At 42.2% G+C, this 27,742-nt stretch overlaps 1 protein-coding gene across 3 annotated transcripts in view; it reads right to left on the minus strand.

Moving 5' to 3' along the window:
• Positions 1-27,742, minus strand: part of LOC126162072 (phenoloxidase 1-like) — a 243,090-nt gene that overhangs the window by 81,035 nt on the left and 134,313 nt on the right. For all 3 annotated transcript variants that reach the window (XM_049918338.1, XM_049918339.1, XM_049918340.1), the window contains exons 8-9: positions 5,226-5,376; positions 5,035-5,136 (exon numbers count right to left, since the gene is read on the minus strand). In XM_049918338.1, the coding sequence (XP_049774295.1) occupies positions 5,035-5,136; positions 5,226-5,376 (253 nt within the window). The remainder of the gene's footprint in view (positions 1-5,034; positions 5,137-5,225; positions 5,377-27,742) is intronic.

The following is a 27,742-nucleotide window of genomic DNA, read 5'->3' on the forward strand; positions in this document are numbered from 1 at the left end:
TCCTTCCATCTTTTGCTTTCCCTTCTTTGCAAAGAAAAATGGCAAAATAAATGGCAAAATAAAAATGGTTAAATGAGAATTGCAGAGCTAAAGAAGCATGCATGAGTGACCAAGGGAAGAAACAGATTCAATCGACAGGAAAATTAAAGGAACCTTTGGAGTAATGAGAAGCAGCCACATAAATATCAAGGTCTCAGACAGAAAGTTACCACTAAGCAAAGATGGGAAGGATGAAAGTTAGAATGAGTATATAGAAGGGCTACACAAAGTAAATGAACATGAAGACTATATTATGGAAACAGGAGACAGATATGATACTGTGATAAAAATGTGATGGAGGATGGAAAGACATAAGTAGAAACAAGGCACCTGGAGTAGATGACTTTTCCTCAGGATAACTTACATCCTTCAGAAAACTTCTTCTTCTTCTTCTTATTCTTCTTCTTCTTCTACTACTACTACTACTACTATGAGAGCCACTGTACAAAGATTTGGCAAATTTATTTTCTGAAACTTTGCCGCCAGATGGACTTGCTGTCAGCACAGCTGTCAGTAGCCCAAAGGAGGGAAGTCATGAGCACCACCTGTTTGTGAATTGTGTAACCTTTGTTCTGAGTGTGATAGTATTTTCTGAGGGATAAATTGGGAGTCGTCTAGCATCTGCCTTAACGACTAAGGGAAACTACCCAAATCTGCTATCTGTGTAGTGCTGTTTCTTTTTGGATTTCATTTAAAATGAGCTAAATAGCTAAATTCATGTTGTTGATACTGTTTGTTGTTAGTTTTCATGGTTTTTTATCACATTTTGTTTCTTTCATTTTTGCAGTTTCTATATTTTTCTATTACTGTGATTTTCCAGTTAGCTTAGATATCAGGTTCAGCTTACCAAAAACCTTAGTTTTCCCATAGTTTATTAGTTTTTCTCTTCTCACCCCCATTGTCTCACAGTTGTCTCATGGGTTTCTGTAAGTATAAATAAGAATTTGCACAATTTCAAACTTTGGGATTATATTTGAGAGCCACTGGGAAGAGTTATGAGTATTGGTCACCATCTTAAAATCTTGTGTGTGTGTTTCATCTTTGGAAATGATATGATGTTACTGGTCAAGGCTGATGAATGTATCACACACTCTGATTTATCCAGTGAAGACATATTTCCACTTCCAACACTATTTACACACAATAGTGCAATCATTTTTTCTTTACTTCTTTTTCAGTTCCATGGCATTTTTTTGCATTGACACATTCCACATCATTAGATTAACTATGATTTTGATCTATGGAACAAGGAACTAACGAATGGAACAGATTTTTGCAAGGAGTAAACTGAAAAGATGCATAACACTGTATCAGTCATCACATTATAGTGTTCTTTCAGTATTTTACACTTTCTAACTCCTCAGCATCACTTTCTCCACTTACACTCTGAAATGAGAGATTATGACCTTTTTTTTAATGATCTAACCAGTCACTGAATAAAAAGAAATTTTCAACACTTATTTTCAGGGTAATCTCACAAGCCTTCTCTTACAGTGTGTCTGCTCACTCCTTGAAACCATTTTAAAAGAATATTTTTTTATATCACTGAACATTGATGTGTGGATGATCTTTCTTTTGCATACACAGGAACCACTAGCTTTGGCATTTAACGATGCTCCCTTGTTTTTGAGTATGCCACACAATGAAGACGGCACCAAATCATACTTCTTCAGGTTGGGAAGATTTACATAACAGTTGTCTACAACAATATGGATGATCATCAGCTTTTGCTGAATTGTAAGATTTCTGTGGTGTAGGCAGTACTCCACCAAAATAAACTGATAAATTTGACAATAACAAAGACTACACTTCCAATATCACGCTTCTTACTTCAGTGATTGTGACACCAGATCATGTGACTAGGGTTGTGTGGTAGGCAGGACAGAAATTGCTTTCAAATTTGTTCAAAGCTATTTCCAGTGTTGGTACAGGGGAATTTGTATTACTGAGCAAAAAACGAGAACCTACGTATGTGCTGATCAAAAGAATCGATTACCATGTATAGCAATCACAGGACACAAAGTGTTAGCCTGTACGAAACTGAAAAACAGCAGAAACTCACTTAGACACATTATGAAGTGTGTAAAAACTGGTTTTAAATTGCAGAAAGTCATTTTTGTTCCTTAAAAGCAGATTTTTTTCTGAAAGTGGAGTTCATTAAAATCAGGAGTAATAACACTGTTTTTATAGAAGTTTCACTGTGACCAGCAGAAATATTCATTTACAGTGGAATTTCTTTGAAAGTGGGTTCATTAATTCCATGTTTACACATACATTTACATACATACTCCACAAGCCACCATATGGTGCATGCTGAAGGGTACAACCTAACCCTGCTAGTCTTCTCCTATCCTGCTTCATCTGCAAATAGAGTGAGGGAAAACGACTGCCTAAAAGCCTCCACATGAGCCCTAATTTCTCACATTTTTTCTTTATGGTCCTTATATGAAATGCTCATTGGCAGCAGTAGAAGCATTCTACAGGCAGCCTCAAATACTCGTTCTCTAAATTTACACAAAAGTGCCTCGCAAAATGATCATTGTTGTCCCTCCAGGGATTCACATTTGAGTTCACAAAGCATCTCCATAATACTTGCATGCTGACTGAACCTACCAGTAATGAATCTAGCAGCCCACCTCTCAACTGCTTTGATGTCATTCTTTAATCTGACCTGGTGGGGATCCCAAATACTCGAACAGTACTTAAGAATGGATCACACCAGAAGTCTACACACTGCCACCTTTATGGATGAGCTACACTTTCCTAAAATTCTCCCGATGAAACAAAGTTGAGCACTCACCTTCCCTACTACCAGCTTCTGTGCTCATTTCATTTCATACTGCTTTTCGGTGTTGTGGCTAGATATTTAGTAAACGGGACTTTGTCACGCAGCACTCTACCAATGCTATATTCATACATTACACAGGATTGTCTTTTCTACTCGCCCACATTACCTTACATTTTTCTACATACACTGCAAGCTGCCATTCATCACACCAACTACAAACTCAGTCTAAGTCATCCTGTATGCTCCTACAATCACTCAAGGATGACACCTTCCCATACAACACAGTGTCATCAGCAAACAGCCATAAACTGCTGCTCACCTTGTCTGTCAGAGAATAAGAGTGGTCCTATACTTACCTGTGACATCCTGATGATACCCTTGTTTCTGATGAATAATCACCATTCAGGACAGCATACTGGGTTCTGTTAATTAAAATGTCTTCAAGCCACACACATATCTGGGAATCTAAACCATATGTTCAAACCTCTGTCAAAGCTCTGCAGTTGGGTACCGTAGCACAAAATTTTCAGAAACCTAGGAATATGGAAGCTGCCTGTTGCCCTCCATCCATGCTTTATAGGTTATCACATGAGAAACAGGCAAAACAGAGTTTAACATAACCAATGCTTTCCAAATTCATGTTGATTTGTAGACAGAAGCTTTAACTGTCTCAAGGCACTTTATTATATCCAAGAATTCTGCAGCAAATTGACGTTAAGGATATTGATGTATAATTATGTGGGTCCATTATTTTATCTTTCTTACATAAAGGAGTCACCTGCACTTATTTCCAGTTGCTTGAGCCTTTTTGCTTGGTGAGAGATTTGTGATAAATGCAAGCTAAGTCAGGGGCCAATGCTGCAGAGTACTTTCTGTAAATTCAAATTTGTATTCCATCTGTACCTGGTAATGTATTTGTTTTCAACTCTTTCAGTTGCTTCTCTATGGTACAGATACCTATTTTTATGTCCTCCAAATGAGAGCCTATATGACATTCAAACAATGCTACTTTTGTAGACTTGTGCAGCACGAATGGTTTCTTAAATGCAAAATTTAAAATTTCAGCTTTCCTTTTGCTGTCTTGTATCACCATCACAGTATGGTTGATGAGTGACTGGATAAAAGCCTTTGAGCTGCTTAGCTGCTTTACATATGACCAGAATTTTCTCAAGTTCTTGCTACCTTACAATCTTTCTACATTACTGTTAACAGGAGTGTTGACAGTGACTAAATTATGTTCTTTGCAAAAGTATACCAGGCTGGTTCCTCTTTCATTCCTTTATTGCATACCATGTTTACCTACCAGTTTAAGGAATATAACATGCCACACTCCACCCCTTGGATCACCAGTTTTGTTTTTCCTCATGACAAAATCCTTCTGAGTAATGCCTACTTAGATTTCTGAATGGGGGACTATTTTACCCCCGGAGTATATTACAGAAGTGGTGGCATCAACATGAAACCATACAGTAGAGCTGCTGCCCTCAGGAAAAATAGTTGCTGTCACTTTTCTTTGCCTTCAGCCATTCGCAGTACCAGCACAGCAAGATCAAGTTGGCAAATGTTACAAGGCCAGATCAGTCAATCACCTAGACTGCTGGCCCTGCAAATACTGAAAAACCTGCTGCTCCTCTTTCAAGAACATAGACACAAAGACCCCTCCATTGTGGTTGCATCTATTGCACAGCTGTCTATATCACTGAAGCATGCACGCCACAGCTGAAGGTTTGCTACAGCCCCCTAAGCCAAACCATACACAACTAGGAATAAAATAAAATAAAAATGTACCAAGCAACTATTAAACACCTGTACAAACTGGGACACAATATTAAACAATTCATTCCAAAAAATATTCATTAAAGGCTTTGGTCAAAAACTTGAGTTTGCTAGTGAACATACTCCTTCCTCCAGTTCATCAAAATGATGTAACTTTTCATCTTACTTGTAGAACATACCTTTTCCCTAATCTTTCAAGGAAATATATGAATAATACCACATTAAATCATGCATGAAATGATGATTTCCAGAAAGTAAAAACAACGTACATCAGAAACATCGAAGACTTCTTAAAGCAAACACAAAAAAAGAAAGGAATAATAATGTTAATGAAAGTGGTGATAGAAAAAAATATTACATATTTAAGGTGCATAAACAATGTTTCTGTGATAGGGATTTGTTACAATCTAAATGTAAATAAACTGACTCACATCAATGGCTGCTCTTCTGTGTATAGCATCATAGAGCCTGTCTTGCCATCTCTCCAGGTCTTGAATGTCAAGTTCAAATTGATCAATTTTGCGATTAATGTCCTACAAAATACAGGCATGCATTTAGAATTTAATTTAGTAACACTTCAGATATTTACAGTACAGTGCCATAATGGAAAAGAATTTCTTACTTGAAGTTTAGAATTTGCCTGCCTTGAAGGCCACACTCTACTTGCAAGGATGTTGTCAAGTTTAGGGAAATAACCTTCTTTAATAGGTTTGTGCCAATCAATAAATCTCTCCACTCTCCCTAAGTCATTGCTGAGTCGTTCAAAGTCATACCTGTATAACAAAATTTCTAGTGAAATTTCTTTTCTGTTTCATTATAGTAATAAAAGAACAGCCTGACATTAAAACCTGTGCTGCACATGTCAAAAATTAATAATTTGTCATACAAATAGACAGAATGCCTTTTGTGTACCCAAAGCAGCAGAACAGCATACATAGATATAAGTGATGTGATTTTTTGGGGCTTTTGTATCAGGATTTTAAGACTGATTTGTGTGTGTGTGTGTGTGTGTGTGTGTGTGTGTGTGTGAGTGAGTATGTGTGTGTCTGGCCTTATTGCTGATTATTAAACCAAATCTCCATAGCTGAAATGACTTCTTAAATTACTGTGGGCAATGGTGTTATGTGTGTGAGCACTGCTTGGACTCCAACCACTCTGTGAAAGGTTATCAGTGCACTATAATGACACTATTTATGACCAAGTTCAAGACATGAACAATTTTGAGTGTATTTGTTTTGTCATGACAGTGTTGGGTGTTCCATGAGACTTGGAGTCCCCTGGCACTTTTGCTACAATAAGTGAAATGTATGATGAGACCACAATAAAATGAGTGTTATATCCAAAGATATATTGATATAAGAATGTCATGAAATCTAATAAATGGGGATAGAAACTGAAAGTTTGGATCTTGCACTCAGTTGATTAAGGTCTCTTTCTCACCTTATGGAGCCAAAAATTAAGTCATCAAAATTTCAGTATAATTAACAATAGCGTCAAACGATTCTGCAATTTTGTGGCCATAAATCACAATATATGAACTGTTAATTTTTTTTTCCTCCCAAAAAATTATGAAGTAGTTCTCTAAGGATGGACTCATTCTTAACTGCAGAAGAAATGCACTGTATACTCATTTCTGTGCAAGAAATAGAAAAACATCAACATTTAATGTAGCACATGAAAATTAACTTTAAAATAGGCAGAACATTTTGAGTGTACATGTGAGAGATTGTCATATAATTTTAATTATCACCCTGAAAAAATAAAGTTACATACATAATGTTTTAACAACGAAAACAATCAATTATTGATTATTTAACTGGATAGATAAAAATCCACCCTTTTTCCTAGACCTCTCCAGTCCTTTTCCTTCACCCTTCTCCCTTCCCCTTCAACCTTTCTGCCTGAAGAAGGAGCCATTGGCTCTGAAAGCTAGCCAGCCACAACAGTCTTTTACATGTGTGTTCTGCCACCACTTGGTGAGTAGATTTTTCATCTCTCAAGTTAAATAATACATAATTTTTGTATGTTTGCATATGCAAAACAACCAAAAAATGGTGCAGCACATTACTTAAGTGGAGCATCATACAGTAATTCTTTTCAGCATTTGAAGGGGGGCAACACTGCTATAGTCATTTCATGATGAGATGGTAGAAGTGTGAGGCAACAATGTACCATCATATGAGATAGCGGCTAGGTGGCACAGATGCTTCCAGGGGAAAACTGTCAAATGAGCATACTACCAAAATTTCCTGATAAGGTTATATTAGGCTGTAGATGAAGCTGGAACAAAGCAGGTGGATCCTTTGCAGCTGTTATGTTTTTCTCCACCCCCCCCCCCAACCCCCCTGCCCCAACCACCCCCCCCCACCCCCCACCACCACCAAAAAAAAAAAACTGGAAGAATTATTGTTATTATTCTTTTGCAAATATCTACAGTGATATCATTTACATGACACAGTACCTAAAATTTTGAATATTAACTCAGGGCTTAGCCAACTTAACTTTAGTGTCTATTACAGTCTTTTGGTTGTTTAGAATCCATAAGTATAATTAGTTTACCTAAAAGCTGTGCTAGTTACAAATATCAGTTATTTCAGATTTTTTGCCATTTTTCATATGCAAACATGTATACAATTACTAGTATTCTTACAACGATGACAAAACCATGTTAGTGACTTTTGCTCTCTTGTAGTTTCAAAGTAATTAGCTTCCTTAGTAAAAACATTGTCGCTGGAACATTAATGCCATATTTAGGCAAACTAGCCAGCATAATTCAATAGAAATTATTGTTCTCATTCAAACAAATCTTCTTTTACTATTCATTAACTCACAAATGTAAATCTTATTTGTAATTTGTGAAAATCCAATGAAGAACAATAGCTAAAGTGATGTCTAATTATTGTACTCTCATAACAGAGGCATGCCGGAAGAAGCAAGAGCCACGCAGAGTGGCCATGCAGTTTGAGGCGACATGTGACGGAGTGGGCGGCCACTCCTGCCGGAGGTTCGATTCCTCCCTCGGGCATGCATGTGTGTGTTGTCATTAGCATAACTTAGTTTAAGTAGTGTGTAAGTCTATGGACCGATGACCTCAACAGTTTGGTCCCATAGGAATTCACAAACATTTTAACATTGAAGAAGCAAGATCTATGTTCAATGATATAGGGAAATGTACTGCAGGTGATGTAATATATATTTCAAGTCAGAAAATGTCTTGGAAGTTATAAAAGTTTTGCATTCAGAAGATGACTCAGTGATTCAGTGGCCATTTTTAATTAACAACTGTGCACTGTGATTATTTTCATTAACAGTGTTAAGCCTGAATAATAGTTAATGTAAACAGTGACAACAATATTGGGCTGTTAACTATGTTTCTTCCCAAGATATAATTACTGTTCACAAATCACAGTTTCGATTTCAGAAATTCTGTTCTAATGAAAATGCCATTTAAATGTACACTCACCAAATTTTACAAGCATTAAATAATAATACAGCACTGACTGGTGTTTTCTGTGACTTATCTAAGTCATTTGACTGTGCGAAACACAATATTCTCCTAGATACATTGAAGTTTCATGAGACTGATAGTATATCCAACTGTGGATAATTGTATATCTAACCAAAAGAATGCAGGAAGTTCTACTTAGTAATTCAACCAATGTAATCTGGGGACATTGTTCTGACTGGGAAGAAACCACAGATGCAGTTCTCTGGGCTCAGTTCTAGGTCCACAATTGTTCCTCATATAAGTGAACAATATTCCATGTAATATACAACAAACAGAAGTAGTCCTTTTTGCAGATGACACTAGTATTATAATCAATTCAAGCAAATATACAGAAACAGAAGAAATAGTAAACAAAGTTCTTAAAAGTATCACTGAATGGTTTTCTGTAAATGGTCTCACCCTAAATTTTAAGAAGACACACTTCTCCATACCTAGTTGTACTACACCAATGATAAGTGCAACACATGGTGAGGAAATAATAAATAAGATGGAAAGTTCAAAAATTTTAGGTGTTCATACTGATGAGAATTTAAACTGAAAGAAGCACATTTTGGAATACCTACAACAACTTACTTCAGCCCACATTTGCACTTAGAATCATTGCAGATCTTGGGAAGAGATGAATCGTGAAGTTGACATATTCCACATATTTTCATTCAATCATGTTGTATAGAATAATGTTCTGGGGTAATTCATCTTTAAGAAAGAAGGTCTACATTGCTCAAAAATCTGCTGTGAGAGTAATATGTGGTGCACAGTCATGATTGCTCATCTTACAGACATCTTTTAAAGTGTTGGGTATTCAGACTACTGCTTCACAGTATATTTATTCTCTCATGAAGTTTGTAGAAAATAACACACTGTAGTTCAAAAGGAACAATGATGTGCATAATCATAATACCAGAAGACCAAATGGCATTCATTATGACACATTAAGGTTGCCTTTAGCAGAAAAAGGTGTGCACGATACTGTAATAAAAAATTTTGATAACTTACCTAGGAATTTTAAAATGTCTGACAGGTAGCAAAGTAAAATTTGAAAACAATCTAAGAAAATTTCTCCTTGACAACCCCTTCTATTCTGTTGAAGAATTTCTGTTATAGTATTGTGTAAAAGGTTATGTGTAGGGCACAGACTTCAACAGTAAATGAGAGAGACACAACATTCATACAAACAAGCAAGCATACATCATGCACACATAGCTTGCCAACTCCAGCATCTCGGGCCAGAATGCAACTATCACATAGGGGCAGGGAATGGGAAGTGGTAGCAGTGCATGGGTGGGGAGACAGACAAATGCTGTCTGGTGGAGTGTGCAGGGACTGGAGTGCCCACAGGGGCAGTGTCACAAGCTTGTGGGGAAAGGATTTGGGGAAAAAAAGAATCATAAAAGGAGAGGATTGGGGAAAGTTGGGTGGATTCACTGGCAAAGAGCAGCAAATAAACAGGTTGGTAGGCAAGAATGGAGAGGAGGTGATAGGGCAGATGGGATGGAAACTGTTGGGTCGGGGGTTGTGGGGCCGGTATGTTTCCGTAGATTCAGGTCAGGATAATTATGGGAACAGAGAATGTGTTGTACTGACAACTCCCGTCTATACAGTTCAGAAAAGTTGGTGGTGTGTGGAAGTATACAGATGGCTCAGGTAGTGAAGCAGCCATTGAAATCAAGTGAGTTATGTTCAGCTGCCTGTTGTGCCACAGGGTGTTATACTTTGCTGTTGGCCACAGTTTGGTGGTGGCCCTTCACCCTGAGACAGCTGGTAGTGATACCAATATAAAAAGAAGTGCAATGATTGCAGCAGAACTGGTAAACGACATGACTGCTTTCACTTGTGGCTCAGCCCACGATGGAGTAGGGTAAATCTATGATAGGACAGGAATAGGAAGTGCTAGATGGGTGGATTGGGCAGGTCCCTTCCTCAGAACACCAACCTTTTAGTACAGGAAAGAACAGCCATACACACCCTCAAAACAAATCCTGATCTAATCATCCTACCTGCAGATGGGGGTTCCACCACTGTTGTTATGAACTGCAATGACTACCTGGCACAAGGCCTCCACCAATTACCTAATTCCTCCATCTATAACTCCACCAGAGTGATCCCACCCCAGAAGTCCAACACAACCTCCAATCCCTGCTTAAAATGTAGGCCCTTCCCAGAACATATCCCCTGAATCCATTTCCCTCCTCACCCCTTTGATATCCTACATACCCACTTTCTAAATGCTCCCCAAAATCCATAAATTCAACTATCCTGGACACCCCATTGTGGCTGGGTGTTGTGCCAGAGGTGAAAGAATTTTGGCCCTCATTGACCGACACTTCCAACCAATTGTCCATAATCTGGCTTCCCACATCAAAGACACCAACCTCTTCCTTCACAAACTGTCCACCTCTTTACCTCCTGGATCCCTACTCATCACTGCTGACGCCAACTCCCCATACACCAATATCTTTCATGCCCATGGTCTTACTGCTATTGAACACTACCTTTCACAATGGCTTTCACCTTTCAAACCCATTACCTCATTCCTCACACACCTCACTAACTTTATCCCAACCCAGAACTATTTCTCCTCTGAAGGGAAGTTATACAAGTAAATCCATGGCAGAGCCATCAGCACCCACATGGCACCCTCCTACACCAAGCTTTTTACGGACCATCTAGAGGGGACCTAACTAGCCTCCCAAAACACCAAACCCCTAGTCTGGTTCACGTTCATTGATGATATCTTCATTATCTGGTCCCAGGGCCAAGACACCCTATCTTCGTTCCTTCACAACCTTAACACCTTCTCTCCCATCCACTTCGTGTGGTCCTCTGCAGCCCAGCATGCCACTTCCCTGGATGTTGACCTCCTCCTCTTTGATGGCTCCATCTGCATCTCCGTCCACATTAAACCCACCAACAACCAACAGTACCTGTATATTTCACATCAAAAATTCCCTCCCATACAGCCTGGCCACCCAGGGACAGCATATCTGCAGTGACAAAAACTCCCTTGCTCAGTACGCTGAGTGTCTCGTCTCACAAGGGCCTTCACAAACAGGCATTACCCCAGACCTCATCGACAAACAGATTTCCCATGCCATTTCCCCTCACGTCCTCAATCCTTCCACCATTCCCAAAAACCAGCCACAAAGGAGTGTCCCCTTCATCACCCAGTATGACCCCAGACTGGAAGAACAGAACCACATCCTTCACAAGGGCTTTGGTTACCTATCAGCATGCCTGAAATGAGAGAAATCCTACCCAAGATACTTCCCACCCCCCCCTAAAGCGGTATTCCATTGCCCATCCAACCTCCACAACATTCTAGCCCATCTGTATGACACTCCCAATCCTAATCCCTTGTCACAAGGTTCATATCGCTGTGGAAGACACAGGTGCAAAGCCTGCTCAATCCACCCACCCAGCTCTTCCTGTTTTAGTCCTGCCGTAGGTTTACCCCACCCCATCAGGGACAGGGCCACCTGTGAAAGCGGCCATGTCATTTACCAGCTCTACTGCAATCACTGCATTCCTTTTTATATTGGTATGACTACCAACCAGCTGTGCACCATGATGAACAGCCACTGCCGAACTTTGGCCAAGAGGAAAATATACCACCTTGTGGCACAACAGGCAGCTGAACATAACACGCTTGATTTCAATGGATGATTCATTATCAAATCCATTTGGATCCTTCCCTCCACCACCAGTTTTTCTGACCTGTGCAGATGGGAGTTACCCTTTGTGGCGTGTGTGCATGTGGCTCAATGGGGATGGCTGTTCAAGTCTGGATGACACAGGTTGGCATCCGTCAATGCAAGAACTCCGATCTGTAACTGTTATAACAAACTCCCCACTTTGTTCATTTATTTTCAGATACTATCTCCCTTTAACAGATATCTGTGTATCAATGGAGCAGCACACCAAAATGTATAAGTGTCCCTCGCTTATAATTGAAGCAATGGTGTTCGAAGGATGTCTGTTTTCTTTACTGCCACACACGACTGCACCACTTGGTACCACAACAACTCCGTTTCTCTAAAACAATAAACGAAATATCCTTCATGTGTTCATGACAGGCTTACAAGCTTACACAACACTTGGTAATAGTAGTTTTTATGCCCAGTTTGCAAATGAATGTTCGAACATAGATAATATGATATCTCGAATTATAAATTCCACTATTCAGCCGATGCCACATTATAGTCTTACAAGGATGATGATTTGTGAAGTATTATAGCATCATTAATGTGCTGCTACAATAATAATTCAACGACACCTATGTTAAAAATCCAGAGATAATGTATTCTCTAAATAACATACAGAAAGTATCGTAATAAAATGTTCCATTACTGTTCACTGTTAATAATGTCACTCAATCAGCTTTAGCTTCGGTCTTCTATCAAGAAAATAATTATTTCACAGTTACACAATAAAGTTCAATTAAATGATGTAGATGACATGAAGTATTATAGTTATAACTGAGTTTATTGAACCTCTGAATTATCTCACCACTGCACTAGAAAGCACACTGATCTGTCATTCAAAGAATTGAAGCTACGATTTACATCAGCAATACTGACACTAGAATGAGATTTTCACTCTGCAGCGGAGTGTGCGCTGATATGAAACTTCCTGGCAGATTAAAACTGTGTGCCCGACCGAGACTCGAACTCGGGACCTTTGCCTTTCGCGGGCAAGTGCTCTACCAACTGAGCTACCGAAGCACGACTCACGCCCGGTACTCACAGCTTTACTTCTGCCAGTACCTCGTCTCCTACCTTCCAAACTTTACAGAAGCTCTCCTGCGAACCTTGCAGAACTAGCACTCCTGAAAGAAAGGATATTGCGGAGACATGGCTTAGCCACAGCCTGGGGGATGTTTCCAGAATGAGATTTTCACTCTGCAGCGGAGTGTGCGCTGATATGAAACTTCCTGGCAGATTAAAACTGTGTGCCCGACCGAGACTCGAACTCGGGACCTTTGCCTTTCGCGGGCAAGTGCTCTACCAACTGAGCTACCGAAGCACGACTCACGCCCGGTACTCACAGCTTTACTTCTGCCAGTACCTCGTCTCCTACCTTCCAAACTTTACAGAAGCTCTCCTGCGAACCTTGCAGAACTAGCACTCCTGAAAGAAAGGATATTGCGGAGACATGGCTTAGCCACAGCCTGGGGGATGTTTCCAGAATGAGATTTTCACTCTGCAGCGGAGTGTGCGCTGATATGAAACTTCCTGGCAGATTAAAACTGTGTGCCCGACCGAGACTCGAACTCGGGACCTTTGCCTTTCGCGGGCAAGTGCTCTACCAACTGAGCTACCGAAGCACGACTCACGCCCGGTACTCACAGCTTTACTTCTGCCAGTACCTCGTCTCCTACCTTCCAAACTTTACAGAAGCTCTCCTGCGAACCTTGCAGAACTAGCACTCCTGAAAGAAAGGATATTGCGGAGACATGGCTTAGCCACAGCCTGGGGGATGTTTCCAGAATGAGATTTTCACTCTGCAGCGGAGTGTGCGCTGATATGAAACTTCCTGGCAGATTAAAACTGTGTGCCCGACCGAGACTCGAACTCGGGACCTTTGCCTTTCGCGGGCAAGTGCTCTACCAACTGAGCTACCGAAGCACGACTCACGCCCGGTACTCACAGCTTTACTTCTGCCAGTACCTCGTCTCCTACCTTCCAAACTTTACAGAAGCTCTCCTGCGAACCTTGCAGAACTAGCACTCCTGAAAGAAAGGATATTGCGGAGACATGGCTTAGCCACAGCCTGGGGGATGTTTCCAGAATGAGATTTTCACTCTGCAGCGGAGTGTGCGCTGATATGAAACTTCCTGGCAGATTAAAACTGTGTGCCCGACCGAGACTCGAACTCGGGACCTTTGCCTTTCGCGGGCAAGTGCTCTACCAACTGAGCTACCGAAGCACGACTCACGCCCGGTACTCACAGCTTTACTTCTGCCAGTACCTCGTCTCCTACCTTCCAAACTTTACAGAAGCTCTCCTGCGAACCTTGCAGAACTAGCACTCCTGAAAGAAAGGATATTGCGGAGACATGGCTTAGCCACAGCCTGGGGGATGTTTCCAGAATGAGATTTTCACTCTGCAGCGGAGTGTGCGCTGATATGAAACTTCCTGGCAGATTAAAACTGTGTGCCCGACCGAGACTCGAACTCGGGACCTTTGCCTTTCGCGGGCAAGTGCTCTACCAACTGAGCTACCGAAGCACGACTCACGCCCGGTACTCACAGCTTTACTTCTGCCAGTACCTCGTCTCCTACCTTCCAAACTTTACAGAAGCTCTCCTGCGAACCTTGCAGAACTAGCACTCCTGAAAGAAAGGATATTGCGGAGACATGGCTTAGCCACAGCCTGGGGGATGTTTCCAGAATGAGATTTTCACTCTGCAGCGGAGTGTGCGCTGATATGAAACTTCCTGGCAGATTAAAACTGTGTGCCCGACCGAGACTCGAACTCGGGACCTTTGCCTTTCGCGGGCAAGTGCTCTACCAACTGAGCTACCGAAGCACGACTCACGCCCGGTACTCACAGCTTTACTTCTGCCAGTACCTCGTCTCCTACCTTCCAAACTTTACAGAAGCTCTCCTGCGAACCTTGCAGAACTAGCACTCCTGAAAGAAAGGATATTGCGGAGACATGGCTTAGCCACAGCCTGGGGGATGTTTCCAGAATGAGATTTTCACTCTGCAGCGGAGTGTGCGCTGATATGAAACTTCCTGGCAGATTAAAACTGTGTGCCCGACCGAGACTCGAACTCGGGACCTTTGCCTTTCGCGGGCAAGTGCTCTACCAACTGAGCTACCGAAGCACGACTCACGCCCGGTACTCACAGCTTTACTTCTGCCAGTACCTCGTCTCCTACCTTCCAAACTTTACAGAAGCTCTCCTGCGAACCTTGCAGAACTAGCACTCCTGAAAGAAAGGATATTGCGGAGACATGGCTTAGCCACAGCCTGGGGGATGTTTCCAGAATGAGATTTTCACTCTGCAGCGGAGTGTGTGCTGATATGAAACTTCCTGGCAGATTAAAACTGTGTGCCCGACCGAGACTCGAACTCGGGACCTTTGCCTTTCGCGGGCAAGTGCTCTACCAACTGAGCTACCGAAGCACGACTCACGCCCGGTACTCACAGCTTTACTTCTGCCAGTACCTCGTCTCCTACCTTCCAAACTTTACAGAAGCTCTCCTGCGAACCTTGCAGAACTAGCACTCCTGAAAGAAAGGATATTGCGGAGACATGGCTTAGCCACAGCCTGGGGGATGTTTCCAGAATGAGATTTTCACTCTGCAGCGGAGTGTGCGCTGATATGAAACTTCCTGGCAGATTAAAACTGTGTGCCCGACCGAGACTCGAACTCGGGACCTTTGCCTTTCGCGGGCAAGTGCTCTACCAACTGAGCTACCGAAGCACGACTCACGCCCGGTACTCACAGCTTTACTTCTGCCAGTACCTCGTCTCCTACCTTCCAAACTTTACAGAAGCTCTCCTGCGAACCTTGCAGAACTAGCACTCCTGAAAGAAAGGATATTGCGGAGACATGGCTTAGCCACAGCCTGGGGGATGTTTCCAGAATGAGATTTTCACTCTGCAGCGGAGTGTGCGCTGATATGAAACTTCCTGGCAGATTAAAACTGTGTGCCCGACCGAGACTCGAACTCGGGACCTTTGCCTTTCGCGGGCAAGTGCTCTACCAACTGAGCTACCGAAGCACGACTCACGCCCGGTACTCACAGCTTTACTTCTGCCAGTACCTCGTCTCCTACCTTCCAAACTTTACAGAAGCTCTCCTGCGAACCTTGCAGAACTAGCACTCCTGAATGAAAGGATATTGCGGAGACATGGCTTAGCCACAGCCTGGGGGATGTTTCCAGAATGAGATTTTCACTCTGCAGCGGAGTGTGCGCTGATATGAAACTTCCTGGCAGATTAAAACTGTGTGCCCGACCGAGACTCGAACTCGGGACCTTTGCCTTTCGCGGGCAAGTGCTCTACCAACTGAGCTACCGAAGCACGACTCACGCCCGGTACTCACAGCTTTACTTCTGCCAGTACCTCGTCTCCTACCTTCCAAACTTTACAGAAGCTCTCCTGCGAACCTTGCAGAACTAGCACTCCTGAAAGAAAGGATATTGCGGAGACATGGCTTAGCCACAGCCTGGGGGATGTTTCCAGAATGAGATTTTCACTCTCCTTTCTTTCAGGAGTGCTAGTTCTGCAAGGTTCGCAGGAGAGCTTCTGTAAAGTTTGGAAGGTAGGAGACGAGGTACTGGCAGAAGTAAAGCTGTGAGTACCGGGCGTGAGTCGTGCTTCGGTAGCTCAGTTGGTAGAGCACTTGCCCGCGAAAGGCAAAGGTCCCGAGTTCGAGTCTCGGTCGGGCACACAGTTTTAATCTGCCAGGAAGTTTCATATCAGCGCACACTCCGCTGCAGAGTGAAAATCTCATTCTGGAAACATCCCCCAGGCTGTGGCTAAGCCATGTCTCCGCAGTATCCTTTCTTTCAGGAGTGCTAGTTCTGCAAGGTTCGCAGGAGAGCTTCTGTAAAGTTTGGAAGGTAGGAGACGAGGTACTGGCAGAAGTAAAGCTGTGAGTACCGGGCGTGAGTCGTGCTTCGGTAGCTCAGTTGGTAGAGCACTTGCCCGCGAAAGGCAAAGGTCCCGAGTTCGAGTCTCGGTCGGGCACACAGTTTTAATCTGCCAGGAAGTTTCATATCAGCGCACACTCCGCTGCAGAGTGAAAATCTCATTCTGGAAACATCCCCCAGGCTGTGGCTAAGCCATGTCTCCGCAATATCCTTTCTTTCAGGAGTGCTAGTTCTGCAAGGTTCGCAGGAGAGCTTCTGTAAAGTTTGGAAGGTAGGAGACGAGGTACTGGCAGAAGTAAAGCTGTGAGTACCGGGCGTGAGTCGTGCTTCGGTAGCTCAGTTGGTAGAGCACTTGCCCGCGAAAGGCAAAGGTCCCGAGTTCGAGTCTCGGTCGGGCACACAGTTTTAATCTGCCAGGAAGTTTCATATCAGCGCACACTCCGCTGCAGAGTGAAAATCTCATTCTGGAAACATCCCCCAGGCTGTGGCTAAGCCATGTCTCCGCAATATCCTTTCTTTCAGGAGTGCTAGTTCTGCAAGGTTCGCAGGAGAGCTTCTGTAAAGTTTGGAAGGTAGGAGACGAGGTACTGGCAGAAGTAAAGCTGTGAGTACCGGGCGTGAGTCGTGCTTCGGTAGCTCAGTTGGTAGAGCACTTGCCCGCGAAAGGCAAAGGTCCCGAGTTCGAGTCTCGGTCGGGCACACAGTTTTAATCTGCCAGGAAGTTTCATATCAGCGCACACTCCGCTGCAGAGTGAAAATCTCATTCTGGAAACATCCCCCAGGCTGTGGCTAAGCCATGTCTCCGCAATATCCTTTCTTTCAGGAGTGCTAGTTCTGCAAGGTTCGCAGGAGAGCTTCTGTAAAGTTTGGAAGGTAGGAGACGAGGTACTGGCAGAAGTAAAGCTGTGAGTACCGGGCGTGAGTCGTGCTTCGGTAGCTCAGTTGGTAGAGCACTTGCCCGCGAAAGGCAAAGGTCCCGAGTTCGAGTCTCGGTCGGGCACACAGTTTTAATCTGCCAGGAAGTTTCATATCAGCGCACACTCCGCTGCAGAGTGAAAATCTCATTCTGGAAACATCCCCCAGGCTGTGGCTAAGCCATGTCTCCGCAATATCCTTTCTTTCAGGAGTGCTAGTTCTGCAAGGTTCGCAGGAGAGCTTCTGTAAAGTTTGGAAGGTAGGAGACGAGGTACTGGCAGAAGTAAAGCTGTGAGTACCGGGCGTGAGTCGTGCTTCGGTAGCTCAGTTGGTAGAGCACTTGCCCGCGAAAGGCAAAGGTCCCGAGTTCGAGTCTCGGTCGGGCACACAGTTTTAATCTGCCAGGAAGTTTCATATCAGCGCACACTCCGCTGCAGAGTGAAAATCTCATTCTGGAAACATCCCCCAGGCTGTGGCTAAGCCATGTCTCCGCAATATCCTTTCTTTCAGGAGTGCTAGTTCTGCAAGGTTCGCAGGAGAGCTTCTGTAAAGTTTGGAAGGTAGGAGACGAGGTACTGGCAGAAGTAAAGCTGTGAGTACCGGGCGTGAGTCGTGCTTCGGTAGCTCAGTTGGTAGAGCACTTGCCCGCGAAAGGCAAAGGTCCCGAGTTCGAGTCTCGGTCGGGCACACAGTTTTAATCTGCCAGGAAGTTTCATATCAGCGCACACTCCGCTGCAGAGTGAAAATCTCATTCTGGAAACATCCCCCAGGCTGTGGCTAAGCCATGTCTCCGCAATATCCTTTCTTTCAGGAGTGCTAGTTCTGCAAGGTTCGCAGGAGAGCTTCTGTAAAGTTTGGAAGGTAGGAGACGAGGTACTGGCAGAAGTAAAGCTGTGAGTACCGGGCGTTAGTCGTGCTTCGGTAGCTCAGTTGGTAGAGCACTTGCCCGCGAAAGGCAAAGGTCCCGAGTTCGAGTCTCGGTCGGGCACACAGTTTTAATCTGCCAGGAAGTTTCATATCAGCGCACACTCCGCTGCAGAGTGAAAATCTCATTCTGGAAACATCCCCCAGGCTGTGGCTAAGCCATGTCTCCGCAATATCCTTTCTTTCAGGAGTGCTAGTTCTGCAAGGTTCGCAGGAGAGCTTCTGTAAAGTTTGGAAGGTAGGAGACGAGGTACTGGCAGAAGTAAAGCTGTGAGTACCGGGCGTGAGTCGTGCTTCGGTAGCTCAGTTGGTAGAGCACTTGCCCGCGAAAGGCAAAGGTCCCGAGTTCGAGTCTCGGTCGGGCACACAGTTTTAATCTGCCAGGAAGTTTCATATCAGCGCACACTCCGCTGCAGAGTGAAAATCTCATTCTGGAAACATCCCCCAGGCTGTGGCTAAGCCATGTCTCCGCAATATCCTCTCTTTCAGGAGTGCTAGTTCTGCAAGGTTCGCAGGAGAGCTTCTGTAAAGTTTGGAAGGTAGGAGACGAGGTACTGGCAGAAGTAAAGCTGTGAGTACCGGGCGTGAGTCGTGCTTCGGTAGCTCAGTTGGTAGAGCACTTGCCCGCGAAAGGCAAAGGTCCCGAGTTCGAGTCTCGGTCGGGCACACAGTTTTAATCTGCCAGGAAGTTTCATATCAGCGCACACTCCGCTGCAGAGTGAAAATCTCATTCTGGAAACATCCCCCAGGCTGTGGCTAAGCCATGTCTCCGCAATATCCTTTCTTTCAGGAGTGCTAGTTCTGCAAGGTTCGCAGGAGAGCTTCTGTAAAGTTTGGAAGGTAGGAGACGAGGTACTGGCAGAAGTAAAGCTGTGAGTACCGGGCGTGAGTCGTGCTTCGGTAGCTCAGTTGGTAGAGCACTTGCCCGCGAAAGGCAAAGGTCCCGAGTTCGAGTCTCGGTCGGGCACACAGTTTTAATCTGCCAGGAAGTTTCATATCAGCGCACACTCCGCTGCAGAGTGAAAATCTCATTCTGGAAACATCCCCCAGGCTGTGGCTAAGCCATGTCTCCGCAATATCCTTTCTTTCAGGAGTGCTAGTTCTGCAAGGTTCGCAGGAGAGCTTCTGTAAAGTTTGGAAGGTAGGAGACGAGGTACTGGCAGAAGTAAAGCTGTGAGTACCGGGCGTGAGTCGTGCTTCGGTAGCTCAGTTGGTAGAGCACTTGCCCGCGAAAGGCAAAGGTCCCGAGTTCGAGTCTCGGTCGGGCACACAGTTTTAATCTGCCAGGAAGTTTCATATCAGCGCACACTCCGCTGCAGAGTGAAAATCTCATTCTGGAAACATCCCCCAGGCTGTGGCTAAGCCATGTCTCCGCAATATCCTTTCTTTCAGGAGTGCTAGTTCTGCAAGGTTCGCAGGAGAGCTTCTGTAAAGTTTGGAAGGTAGGAGACGAGGTACTGGCAGAAGTAAAGCTGTGAGTACCGGGCGTGAGTCGTGCTTCGGTAGCTCAGTTGGTAGAGCACTTGCCCGCGAAAGGCAAAGGTCCCGAGTTCGAGTCTCGGTCGGGCACACAGTTTTAATCTGCCAGGAAGTTTCAATACTGACACTGACTACAGCTTCCGACAACATGGCATACCTGTGAATTCTTCATGACTGTGTGCTTCTACTCAAGTCTCTTTGTAGAGTTTATGATGGCATTTGGTGCTGTGTCCTTCAATATTCATGATGATCACAGATCACAATGACTAAGTTCCTGAATTGGTTAAGTATCAGGCGAGTTACTTTTCCCTCGCGTATAATATCTGTTCCGTTGCCTTGCTAAAGGGTAAATGTTCTATCACTTGTCTTCAGAACTTTGACTAATACAAGATGGTACTTGAGAAACTTTAAAAATCCAGATTGGTCTGAAACGATCTAGTATCGGTCAATAAGGTGCTTCTATCGCGACATCTACAAGAGCACAAATTAACATCTCCATTGAAGTTTTTTCACTGTAGTCGCAGCGAACTTACAGCTTGATGTGGCTAGAACACTTTACTTGTATAAATGGTATCTCTGATCACTTTATCTCGTCTGGGTTTTAATCTTCGTGAAGCATATATTTTGAATTCTTTATTTAGAGTCTCATGCTTTGTAGATTAATTGATCACCTGATAGTCTTTCATTTAGTTCTTTGCGTGAAATAGATGTTGTTAGTTCCCTAGTATTCCTGTTGGTCAACCTTTCAATAGTGTTAATATTTTGTTGCCAGTAGCTACCATCAAGGTCAGGATAACTAATTTTTATACATATTGCTGTCAAAAGGGATGTCATTAGGGGCTCTATATTTGGGGTGTTATACCTTGCAACAAATTCTCTGCTCCCCTAATTATCCTGGCCTGAATCTACGGTAACATACCAGCCCCACACCCTCCACCCAACAGTTTCGATCCACTCTGTCCTATCATCTCATCCCCATTATCACCTCCCAACCTGTTTATTTTCTGCCCTTGTCCAATGAATATGCCTTCTTTCCCTGAGCCTCTTGTTTTTTGCTCCTTTTTTTTTTCTCTGACTCCCTGTCCCTCAAGCTCCTGACACTGCATCTGTTGGCATTCTAGTCCCTGCACACTCCACCAGACAGTGTTAGTCTTTCTCCCCACCCATATGCTGCTATCCCTTCCCCTTCCCTGCCTTGTCCAGATTGATGCTTGCATCCCATGTGATAGTTCCATTCCGGCCTGAGATGCTGGAGTTGGCAGTCATGTGTGCATGAGGTGTGCTTGCTTGTGTGTATGAATGTTGTGTGTCTCTCTTTTACTGATGAAGGCTGTGGCCAAAACCTTTATGTATGTGTCTTTTAATTGTGCCTGTCTATAATGTAGTATGTCTTCTTTATGCTGAGTATCAATCTGTCTTTCCCTACATTGTTGATATTCCTACTTGGGGTTTCAATTGTTTAAAGCTTTATAAATGTTCAGCACTTGGCCATATTTAAAAATTAAGTTCTGTTGTGTATGTAGTATGACTCGTTCTGCATCCACATGATTTATCATGCAAACTACCCATGGAAAATGATACTAAGTAAACTAACTAATTGTGCATATCATGTTCATACTAATTTGACTGTTAGGTCTGAAAGACAGTATGTTAAGAATATAATTTTGTGAACTTCCTTAATTATATGTTTGTTACATCTGAACTTTTGTGAATGGTTACTTCACAGTTATGTTACTGCATCTGATCAGTCACATTGTAGATTTTCAACTGAGTGTAGTATGTGGCTAGCAAATTAATTATCTTTGCATAGTTTAAGTATAAATTGATCTGGATATAGACATTAGTTCATCAAGTGATCAAAGTGCAATGTAAGTATCTCAACAATAATCTTGGTGTAAAGTATATCATTTACGATAGCCTACTTTCTGACACCAGCTTTTCAGCCAGATTTGATGGAGATGCAGCTACCAGAGACATATTTGTACGTGTACTGGTTATGTTACAAAGCATAGCACAAAGTTGCCCAAGGGAGAGTTTTTGGTCCACAAGAATGCTCCAGCTCATTCTGCCTGGGGTGCAGTCACACATGCTGCTTCTCTGCACTGTCATATTTGTCTCACTGTACACAGTCTCCTGCCATGGCACCTGTCGATTTTTCCTCTTTCCTTGGATACACAAACCATTCTGTACAAACATTTGCTCAATGATAAAAAGATGATTTTGGAAGTGGAACAATTCCTGAACATCCAAAAGAAGAACACCAACATACAGCCAGAACAGAACTGATCTCCAGGATGGAGCTATTTTTACACATATCAAGTGTGGTGTTTAAGTAAGTAACGCATCATGTGCCAAAAAATGAAAATTTGTGTTACTGAAGAAATTCCACTGTAAAAACCAAGGCCAGTAACATATATTCTGGCACAAACAGCATGAAACAGTGTTTACAGCTATCACAAAATGGCACTTGTGTCTAACATCAACATCAATATTCAAATAATGAGTCATGCACCAAGTCTCTGTTAATGTCTTGGCGTGCCCTTGTGTGAATTGCTGACTACTGAAGTTTCTCTGTGGTTCGTTTCCAACAACACGGCATTGCAGAAGTAATTATTATAGATAAATAATACACAATATTACAAAATGGAAAGAAAAACTGCACCAAAACAAAGGAAGAGAGGTGATGGTAGTGCTCAAAGTCAAAAGAAGAGACTACACAGTGAAGGAAAAGAATATATTCTTCTTTCATTAAGGTACAGCGAAATTTGCTGTTTATGGCAGCTTTGATATTACAACTTTTGCATTCATGTTGGTGATAAATAAAACAGACACATTTCTCTGGTATGAGACCATATGTGGCAGGGATGGGAATGAAATTGCTTCCTGTGCACACAAAGCTTTTACAACAGAACTTATTTTTAAAAATAAACTAATAATGTGGACTGACAGCTGCTGTGGACAGAACAAATGTAAGATAATAATGTTTCTGTTTCTGTACTTTACATAATAGCAAAGTGTTACCTTACAAAAACAGCATACAAGTTTTTGGTGAAAGGACTCTCTTTAGTGTCTTGCAATCATGATTTTGCTCACATTCAAAAAAGAAAGAGGCTAACTGTGATGTCCAAATGATTCAGTTTGCCCTATCACTCAAGCTACACACACGACACCTTTTACAGAGATTATTATGGAAGAAACAGATTTTTATGACTTTAAGTCAGGTGTTGAAAAACATAAAATTTCACCAATGTCCATATTTCAAAAGCACTGTGGATCAGTATTTACTTACATTGATCCAGTATCTACTTACATGCCACATATAGTCCAGGATTCTGGTATTTACACAGACATTGAAATACTAGAATTATAAACATAAGACATTTCAAAAGCTTTCCACAAATGATAAATGCTAAATAAAACAAAAATGCTGCTAACCACCACACCACACTGCTGGATCACAGCTCACTGCATTGATCCCTCTCCTGGGAAAATTTACAACCTATTGTTCCACAAGTTCTCAATGGAGCTGACTACAGCGTCCTTTATTTATATCATGTCAGTGGGCCTCTATATGGTAGCATTGGCAGATCTTCGCATTCTGGATGTGTTTTTAAGCCGTCTTCAGTATGATGAGCATTGAAGCTAGACACTCTTGATGAAGCTTCAGGATCATTCACGTTCCTTAAATGGGAAGTTCCCATAATCAATCTGAACCTAAGAACTGTAGTTGAGCTCCATACAGAAGAGATGGATATTGTCTCTAAACTTTTGTCTTCTTGATGAGGGGTCATAATATTTGACTTCATTCATGATGTCTCATAAGCAATGAAGGATGTAATACAGCTGAAAGCAGCACTTCAGTTGCTGTTCTGAAAGTCCCACTTTCCATACAGGCCATACCACATCTCCCAGGCATAATCTCTCTGGCTAGTGCCTGGCATTAGAGTGCAGTGCTCTCAGTCTGTCTCTTGGGCTTCCAGGTTGTGTGCCCAACCCAGCTGCCTTGCTCCTTAGGTAGTAGTAATAAGGTGTTTCACACAGTGATTTTCAGTATATCACCTCCTGTGTAAAATGTAGATTGTGAGCAGGGAGCCATAAGAAGTGGCTACCCTTTCTATCTAGCCACATCTTACCATGTGACAAGCAGAATGGAGTAGTATGATAATGGCAGGTAGAATGTGACAGTAGCACTTGGAATCAAAACATCTGATAGATCAAGATTGCAGGGGCAGTACTATCTATGCTTGTTATTTCTATGTTGGGCTTGTGTATATGGAGGTGTAAAGGTGGACAATGGGCCATTTGAAGCACACAAAAGTGAAGTACCAAGAGGCTGCTGCAGGGCTAACTCCCCTGGGAAGGCAGTAGCAGTACTTTTTTATTGCTGGGCAGTTAACTCATGACTGGTAGAAACTGGCAGGACTGGTTTTGTGTTAGTGGATGGCCAGGTACCAGATCTCACCCTGAACAATGTGGTGGACACAGATGTGATGGTTAAAATACAATCCACCACAACTTCCTCCTGCCCAGCCTATGGACACCATAGGACATCTGTAAGTGAATGAGAAAAATTTGCCAGTGGCTTGAGGTAATTCAGAGAACTGCTATTCTTAATGTGAAAGATTATCAGCTCAGGAGAGTTAAAGAAAGATAAAATTTTCAAGAATTGATTTATCAACATATTGCTCAGAATTGGATGGGGAGTTTAGTTGTGTAAAACTAGAGAATGAAAATGTAGCTGTAGTTAGTCTATTTTGGTCTTTGGATGGAGATGTAAATTTATTTATTGAAAAATCTTGAAGAGTAAGTCAAGAGTTGTTGTCTATGTTAATTTTCATGCAGAAATGATAAACACAAAGGGACAAGTCAAAAGAACATTTCTGAATATGCTATGATCATTGGACCTATATTGTATAAATAACTTTGCTACATGTAGGAGTGCCCGCACAGACAATATTACAGTAAATTTCCATTGAGGAAGATTTTACAGTCAGACTTGCTGGAGAAGGTCTCCTCACACTGTATAAGAGGCAACCAATTAAAATCGAAAAACCACATATGGTGCTGATAAGATGGCAGAAGGAAGACTGTATAAGAGTGTTTGTTGAGAGATTAGATAGTGCAAATTGGGACTTTGTATATAATTGTCAGTTGGGGAAAAGGGGATCTGCAATAGCCTTTGATAAGTTCTTTTAAGTGATACATAGATTTATGGTATTCTTGTTCAGCAGTAACAAAAGTTAGCTCTCTGGGTGTACTGAAAAAAAAGGCTGTTCATGTTTTCTCAAGAACTTTCAGAAGTCAGAGAAAACATATTCATACTGTGCCAGATGTACATGCACACATGTACCCAAAGGACAGAGCAGAGAGAGAACATTACACGTACTATCTTAAATTCAAAAAATTTCACAAAGCTTAGCTCCTTCTGGCATCAGCAATAGACTTGATTGGAGCTCCACTGCCAGATGACCAGATATCTCACAATATATCTGACAATATAAAAGCTGCTTCCAAATTTTCTGCTATTGATTGTCAAATCACATCATTAAAAAGTCAACACACTCAGTCTCTACATCATTAGCTTCTATTTTTAATAAATCTGTAGAATTTGGAGTATTTCTGGAATCACTCATAAGTTATTACAGTTTTTAAAAAAGGAGACAAATAACTTCCCCAAAACTACAGAGCAGTCTCAACTGTGATAATATGTTCAAAGATATTTGGAGCACTGCTACACACAGATCAGCAGCTGCTCTGGAAAACAATTTTCCATGTAACAATCAGTTTGGTTTTCACAAGGGGAGAAAAACAACAGCAGCTGTTTTGGAAATTGTGGATGAAACATTAACAACTCTTGAAGACAAAAACTCTGTATCACGGCATTCTATCGCATTTTGACTTTCTGCTAAGGAAGCTAAAGCTTTATGGGGTGCATGAGAGCACACTTTTTAAGTAACAGAAAACAATTTGTCTCAGTCAAAAACATAAATTCCTCCTTAATGAAAATCAGCAAATGGGTTCCACAAGGAACTATTCTCAGATCCTTGTTCTTGATTACTGCAATCAATGATTTGCCCAATAACATAGCTCACTCTGTCATATGTCATGGGTGATGATACAACACTACTTGCCATACATCAGAGAATTTCAGCTCTGAGTAGCATAACAAAAGAAACTCTTGATTCAGCCTTGGAAAGGTTTAAAGCTAATAAACACATGTGGAACCCAATAAAACCCAACAACTGAATGACATATGAAGTAGAAAATTAGTCAGTAAAGCTTTTAGGTATTTGCATTGACTCTAAACTTCATTGGGAGGAATACATCAATCACATGTATAAAAAAATATATTGTGTGTCACACCTCATTTAGTGAGCTTGGATTCAATAGGATGAGATGCTTTGGACTCTCTAGTCACATATTTCAAATGGTCTGACTGTGTGGGGACAATCCTCTCACATCAAGAATATTTTGAAAATACAAAAAAGTCTTATACATAAGGTATAAAACAGATCACATGGAGCACTGTCCTCTGTTTCCTAGGCTCAGAATAATCACAATTATAAATTTATACGTATGTGTGTATATGCTGTACATTACAATCAATGCTTAAAAATTCACTGCTGGAGGGGAGGGAATGGGGGGGGGGGGGGGGGAGGACTCATGTACACAACTCCAGAGCTGAGACTAATTTTAATATACCAAGGCACAGGTCATCATGGACTGAAAATTCTCACTAAGTGAACCGACTTAAAATTTTCAACAATCAACCAATTTATGCTTGGTCAATGGATCTAAAAAATTTATTATTGTGTTCTGTATGTCCTTATCCTATATGATACTACAATGACAAAGTTTATTTCATTGTAAAACGATCAATGGTGAATAAAAATTCTCGGTTCTAGATTCTTGAGAGACTATACAAAATTATACTATTGGCCAATGTTTGCAGCAAAGCAGGAGACTGGTTAGGAGATTTGAGCTGCATGTAAAGCTGCAGCCACGCATCACTTTCAGAACTGGATGGTCAAGTAAGAAAGATAGACAGACAAATTGGGCAATCAAGTAAGTAAATCAACATTTGGATAAGAGGGATTGAGTATGCAGAGTCAGACAGGGGCAACGGAGAGCACATTCAACTGGCAGTGATAGAGGAGCACCTCAAGTTATTACAGTTTGATGCCAGCCAGCACAGCTCATAGGCAGATTACATTGCTGCATCAGCATGCTAGGGATGGATAGGCATGATAAGTTGTTCATTTGGATGGAAGTGGTGTCCCTTACGGTGTTTACTCTGCCCCAGTAAGAGAGTTGTCCTCATTCACTGCCATGCAATCACTGTGTACCTACCAAATGACTTTATGCTTCTTTAAGTATGACAGAGAAAATAATAACTTGAATGATATCGTTACTCGTCTCCCGACCTTGCCAACCAATTGTAGTGACTGTTAATGTGAACCATGTTAGATTATTGGAAATGAGATTGTAAAATAATGAATTTCAAATCCTCACAAACTTTAATGTTGTCTATGAAATAAATTCTGCATATTCCATTCTATGACTTTGCTTTCATAGATGGTAAATCCCATGTCATATGAAAGTTTCAAAGAGACCTCACACAGGTACAGTGTTTAGAGCCTCTTACACCCAATCACATTAACAAAAATCCATTGCCTAACTTCATTGATTAAAGCTGGCTCCTGAAGATA

Source organism: Schistocerca cancellata, chromosome 2 (genome assembly GCF_023864275.1).
Source record: "Schistocerca cancellata isolate TAMUIC-IGC-003103 chromosome 2, iqSchCanc2.1, whole genome shotgun sequence".
In the NCBI taxonomy this organism is placed as follows: Eukaryota; Metazoa; Arthropoda; class Insecta; order Orthoptera; family Acrididae; genus Schistocerca; species Schistocerca cancellata.